The 6,782-nt window shown below is 41.1% G+C and overlaps 1 protein-coding gene across 8 annotated transcripts in view; it reads right to left on the reverse strand.

The window, feature by feature from the left end:
- The window catches only part of LOC122378819 (actin-binding LIM protein 2-like), a 57,778-nt gene extending 55,473 nt beyond the window's left edge, over window positions 1-2,305 (reverse strand). For 2 of the 8 annotated variants that reach the window (XM_043360344.1, XM_043360340.1), the window contains exons 1-2: window positions 2,121-2,304; window positions 1,234-1,329 (exon numbers count right to left, since the gene is read on the reverse strand). In XM_043360344.1, the coding sequence (XP_043216279.1) occupies window positions 1,234-1,329; window positions 2,121-2,247 (223 nt within the window). In that variant the 5' untranslated portion in view covers window positions 2,248-2,304. Of the gene's footprint in view, window positions 1-1,233; window positions 1,330-2,120 lie in introns of all 8 variants that reach the window. The other 6 variants (XM_043360345.1, XM_043360341.1, XR_006256085.1 and 3 more) reach the window with 5 other exon arrangements.
- Between the last annotated feature and the right edge of the window lie 4,477 nt (window positions 2,306-6,782).

Raw genomic sequence — 6,782 nt, forward strand, 5'->3', positions numbered from 1 at the left:
TCTGTTGTAGCTGTTGGTGCTAACTTGCTTTACATTTAACCCTATTCCTGGCGGGGGGGGGGGGGGGGGGCCTCAGGAGCCCCCCCTGAGGTTTTTTGGTTATTACTCCCAAACGCGTTGAGCTAGGAAGCTCAAATTTTCTGACTTTTCCTAAAAGGCTTCTACGCAACATGTCTGAAAATTTTGAGTTGATCTGACCTCAGGTCAGGTCACCAGAGGCGGTTTGGTGACCCTACCTCAGAAAAGTTTGCAATCACGCCAGAGCTAGAGTTTTTGACCGATCAATTTCTTCTCTTCAGGGTTTAGTAAGGGTACCAGTATGTGCAATTTGTATATCTCGGAATTTTGATATCGGTGACCTAAGGTCAGGTCAATTTCGCGACCACCCCATTATAAGTCAATGGGGGAAAAATCAACTCCCTGTTTTTACCACTAAAACGGGTCGGAATGGCCCCATATACCATACATGACTTCATATACGATCAACCTTCACTACCTTGAGGTCTGTTTTGCTGTTGGGCAGCTGTGAGGTCATGTGACGTCATCAAAGGTCACCAAAGGTTTTTGGCCAATAACTCCGTACAGGAACAAGATACAGACGCGTGCGTGGTCTCATTGTGTTCAGCTCGTCAAGACGCATCGAATGATATACATGATGACCTCGAGGTCACGTGACCTGAGGTCAACCTTTGACCTTGACCTTTCAAGGTCAACATATATATCATTCGATGCGGATTGACGAGAGGATCACGATGATGCCCTTAGTTTGTTCCTATCTTGACTAATTCGAAAGTTATTCGAGAAAAACTCTCTCCATATCTAGCGCCGCCATTTTGACTTTTTCGACCCCTGTGACGTCATCTTTGACCTGACCTGAAAATGACCTTAGTAAAAATTGTAGATCTTGGCCGTGCGTATCCGATGCCGTTTACCGCTTGTCGCTATCTTGCTTCGTTCTCGAGATCTCAGGGGGGGGCCGAATCGGCCCCCCCCGCCAGTTTCTTGTCCCGGCGGAGCCCGCCAGGAATAGGGTTAAGAAATTAAAATAGCATGCACTGGCTGAAGTCAGTAACAGGATGCATTAATGTTGAGGTCTACAAAATAGATAACAGACATGAAAAATGGTCAGGTTTGGGGCAAAAAGTAGTGATTTATAAAAGCTGCTGTCATTTAAATACAAAATTGTATGTCACCATATCAAGAACATGAGAAGTGCCTTATAAATGCACATACCTTTACATTTGAAGCAGTTAATGTGAAAGAACTTTTCATGCACCTTCAATACTTCTCCCGAACATTTCTTGTTGCAGGTGCCACATAGCTGCTTTCCTGGAAAGAAGGATGAAAATGGTTGTTTTCAAAGCAGTTTCATGCTTAATATTACAGCCTTAAGTGTAGGCATAAGAATAAAATGAAACTCAGAACACAGAATTATGCAGCATAAAACAAGGCATAAGCAACCACAGTTATCCCCCCAAAATAACTCAGTTTCAGAAGCAAATGAGGAATTTATTTAATCTTTTAAATGATGTGTGCATGCTTTAATTACACTGAACTTTGGAGTAGGATTACAATTATCAAGATTGCATATGTATGTCTCAAAAATTTGTTTATGAAATAACTAGCTGACATTTATGAACCCAGAATTTCGGATCAATTTTGAAGCAAACATTCTAAAAACTCATGTGAATAATATCTTGATGAGTTGGGATTCATGAGCAAAATTGAAAATAAATAAAACAAGGTAAATAATAGAAAACATGCTTCATCTACGCAATGCTGATGACCTACAGCCCACTCTGTGCCGACCAGAAAGAAACCAGATTTATTGGTATGGAAAATATATGAAAATGAAGATAAATGCATGAACTTTAAAAGTTCAGCAATAATCGATGAATGAAAGGCATATATGAAGAAAAAAAAATTGATAACCTCACGATTACTTTGAAAAATAAATACACGCCCATCTAATGCGGCCAAAATGGCGCATCAGACGATTATAATGAAAGTCAGTATTCGAGCAAAACATAGGCAAAAGACAAGAAACAACCACATAAATGAGCAGTAGATTTAAAGACAAGCTTGTTTTAAAGCTATGGGCACACTCGAGAGTTACATACCTTTTTTCTTGCCAGAGCTGGCGGCACCGGTTTCACCCATCTCGCCGCCCGGGAGCTCAGTGTTTACCGAAAAGGCCTGCAGGGGCGCTGGAGCATGAGCGCTCAGTGCTGCCAAATGAGCGGCCATATGTAGGGAGAAACGGGAGAAACGAAGCTTTTAGCGTCATCTATAAGCGACTTGTGCTGCCACCTACGCTTATAGAGAGGGCAGTGTAGGTAACCGGACAAAAGATCGTAAAGCAGAAGATCGTATGGCAGAAGATCGTAGGCAGTTGATCGTATGCAAAATATCGTAATGGATAAAGATCGTACGACATAATGCTCGTATGGACAAAAGATCGTATTCGCTAAAGATCGTCAAGGAAAATGATCGTATGCCAAAAAGTCGTAATGAATAAAGATCGTACGACATAATGATCGTATGGACAAAAGATCGTATTCGCTAAAGATCGTCAAGGAAAATGATCGTATGCCAAAAAGTCGTAATGGATAAAGATCGTACGACATAATGATCGTATGGACAAAAGATCGTATTCGCTAAAGATCGTCAAGGAAAATGATCGTACGCCAAATGATCGTATGAGATAAAGATCGTACAGTCAAAATATGGTATTCACATGGTGCAGCCCAACTCCAGCGCTTACAAAGCTTATCAATTTCTGTGTTCGCGTAGTAAGTGGCCGTCGTAAGCTCGACCATACATTAATGTTATTTCAGAGCTTAGATGGCTCAATGACACCTAAAAGCAACGCGTTGTATATGTGCCGAATAAATGAATGTATGTGCTGCCGTTTTCATGTACCTATTTGAAGTGAATACAACTAAACCCATGTTCCCCCCAAAAATAATAATACTTTAATAATAAATAAAAATAAAAATACTTATTCCTTCGCACTGTTACATTTTCATATTGAATCGTCATCGCTTTACGAGTCATCAACAGATGTTTATCGCGTTATCACTATCGAAGTCGCAATTCTCCTAGTTATAGGATCCTAGTTTCAATCCAATCCTAGTTATAGGAGTCATTGTTATCGAAGGCCGGTTAAAGATGTCAATTGTCTATCATTGGTTCGAAATCGCCCCAGTAATTACCGAGTTACTGAAATGGGAACAAATTTGGCACCTCTTCTTTTTGTATTTTGCACGTGCATTGGGGGTCACTCACATAGATCAAGGGTATCCGACCTTTGGTAGAAGGGATGCAGCTACCCTATAAAAATTACCGCAAGACAATCGCTCAAGCCGCTGCTGAGATATGGGCCTCTCAAAATCATTACTTTTGCAAAACTGCTTGAACACCCTTGACTTCTCACGTGGCACGTGCCACGACGGCCACTGAGATGTATCAAAAGTAGTCAATTACGGGGAAGAAGGGATGGGACTACCCAGCAAAAAAGGCCGCAGGCCAATCGGTTCAGCGGTTGCTGAGATATAAGCATCTCAAAAGCGTTACAGGCCGGGCCGCTCATACTGAGATTTTCCCGTTATAACCGAACGTTTGTTGTCAATAGTTAAAACACTATTCTTTAGAATTGTGTTTTTCTATTGAAAAACAAATCTGAGTTCCCTGACAATTTGGCAAAAGCTGCCTGATATTCAAAAGACTTCGCTTCGCTCGCTGCGCTCGCTCGCTCGTAACAACACTATTCTATGTACCTATACGATTATTTACTTTACGAACGTAACGTTGCGATCTTTTGTCGAACGATCTTTTACATCATACGATCTTTATCTTACGATCATTTTCCTACGATCTTTTTTGCACGATCCATTGCTTTACGATCTTTTGCTTACGATCCTTGGTCGTACGATCTTTTGCGACATACGATATTTATCTTACGATCATTTTCCTACGATCTTTTTCATACGATCAATTGCTTTACGATCTTTTGCGTACGATCTTTTCGTCGTACGATCTTTTACAACATACGATCTTTATCTTACGATCATTTTCGTACGATCTTTTGCATACGATCAATTGCTTTACGATCTTTTGCTTACGATCTTTTACCGTACGATCTTTTACAACATACGATCTTTATCTTACGATCATTTTCGTACGATCTTTTTCCATACGATCTTTTGTCTTACGATCTTTTGTCACGTAATCGCAGTGTATTGGATTACGTGACAAAAGATCGTAAGACAAAAGATCGTATGGAAAAAGATCGTAGAAAAATGATCGTAAGATAAAGATCGTATGTTGTAAAAGATCGTATGTTGTAAAAATAGTTAAAAGTGAAGATCGTAGGAAAATGATCGTAAGATAAAGATCGTATGTTGTAAAAGATCGTACGACAAAAAGATCGTAAGCAAAAGATCGTTAAACAATTGATCGTATGAAAAATATCGTAGGAAAATGATCGTAAGATGAAGATCGTATGTCGCAAAAAATCGTACGACTAAAGATCGTAAGCAAAGGATCGTAAAGCAAAGGATCGTATGAAAACGATCGTAGGAAAATGATCGTAAGATAAATATCGTATGTCGCAAAAGATCGTACGAACTAAGATCGTAAGCAAAAGATCGTAAAGCAATGAATCGTATGAAAAAGATCGTAGGAAAATGATTGTAAGAAAAAAATCGTATGTTGTAAAAGACCGTACCTACGACAAAAGATCGTAGCGTTAAGTTCGTAAAGTAAATAATCGTATAGAATAGTGTTGCAGGTAAATGATTGTAGCAAAGCCCGTTGGCCGTTAGTCGCACAATATTCTACGAAAAACCGTCACGTGCGTGTGCTGCTGTGACCTGTGGAGTGTGGGGTGCCCCTCTTGGGGTACTCAAGTCTTATTGGGGGTGTTCAATCCAGCATTTGGGGTGCTGAAGCACCCCCAATGATATACAAATTCACCCATGCTTAGGTCACCTTATATAAAAAATCTGCGATATTAAACTACGATACGGTATTGCCCGTGCTGTAAAAAAAGAGCTTAAAGGAAATAGTTCACATTTTAACATGGGTTTTGAACTGGAATAGCAGTTCCGTAGCTTGGGCTGAGACGAGCATAAATCAGGAGCTTTTACAGCCCAACGATCACCCTAGGCAAAGATATTCTATTTCTCGTCCCGAAAAATGTGTCTTGCGTTGAGGATGTGTGCCTTGCATATATTCGCATCCAGTATGAAACGAGCATGGGTCCCGAAAATTCTTCAGAAGCTAGAGAAATTATCTACGAGAACTCTAGAGAAATTCGCTCCAGTGAGGCGCTCCAGTAACAAAAGCACGAGCAGATCGCCCAAATGCCGGTGGCCGCGATAATTTCTCTAGTTTCTGAAGAATTTTCGGGACCCATGCTCTTTTCATACTGGATCGCGAGTGCCTTACAGAAACTGAAAAGTTCTTCCTATATCAAAAATATAGAAAATAATCTTTTGTTGTAAAAAGGTTTTATTTTCTTTGCTGATCATTTTGAACATAAAAAATCACAAATCCATTGCAAAAAAAAAAATAATTTCGTGAAAGTGAACTATTTCTAGCCAGAGTAGCCATAGTAGCTAGCCTCATGACTCTTGGACTATGAAAGGCAAACGAGTCTGTGTGTATAGTTATGAACGCGGCTTCGTGCGGGTTACACCAAGTATGTGCGTGTTCGGCGTTCGCGTTGTGCATTTTCGTATCCGTAAGTGTGTGCGTTTTCTTGTATAGGTATTTCTTGTGTTATCTTCAACCAGCTCGGACTCGGAGTGTAATCGCCACGCCGATTGTGGATTGCTCTTGATCGTCAATACATACATACATACATACATACATACGAATATCCATGACGTCATGTTAATGTTATCCACCAACTTCGAAAATGTTCATACCCACAATTATATGAAGACATTCACAATTCTGAGTGTTCTGGGTGTGGCTTCGATGCTAGAGCATGGGTGTGGATTTTCAACAAAAAAAAAAAAACTTTGGGGCGTCACAGGCATCCGCATACGTCGTCCACTCCAGAAGTTTTGAGACTGGCCTCGTAAAATCCATATGAACAGTGCTAGATACTTGTTGTTCTCACAAGTCCCTACCACAGTTGTTATAAACGTACTTGCGTAATTTTGTTTTTCTACGTTGCAAAAGACGGCAACGGTGTCACCCTGAACATGGCAAGTCGCATGCGGCTTGTCACAGTGGCCAGTGAAGAGCACAGTCAGGTTGTTCATGTGAAGACAACTTGGAGGGTCGCTGTGCAATAAAATTTTGGGATTAGCTTGGCAAAAATGTCCGAGAAACATAGCAAATTGACTCTCAAGTGACTTGAGACGAAAGCTGGATGTATTTTTAACATCAGGAGGAGACCAAGAGACAGAAGGTCCAATGAAAACACACTGACTCCTTCAGACCCAATGAAGACAGACAGCGCAGGTCCACTGGGAAGCTCAAATTAATCCCTTACTTAGAGCAAAAAGGCAAAAACTTCATAACTGGGTCCCCTATGGCCAGATGGTCAACAAGGAATGATTCGTGAAGGTTCTGAGGGAGTTGAGAAAGATATTTCGCTGCAAGAGGTCGGAACTCTTCAACTGTGACCAGGGGCTCCTGCACCAGGGCAGCGCACACACCCACAAGTCCACCATGGAGACGAACTATCTGACACAGATGTGCGTCAAAACCGTCCGTAACCCTTCCCACAGTCCTGATCTGGCCCCCGTGGCTTCTGGATGTTCCCC

This window comes from Amphibalanus amphitrite, unplaced genomic scaffold (assembly GCF_019059575.1).
Source record: "Amphibalanus amphitrite isolate SeventyFive unplaced genomic scaffold, NRLGWU_Aamphi_draft 000065F_arrow, whole genome shotgun sequence".
In the NCBI taxonomy this organism is placed as follows: Eukaryota; Metazoa; Arthropoda; class Thecostraca; order Balanomorpha; family Balanidae; genus Amphibalanus; species Amphibalanus amphitrite.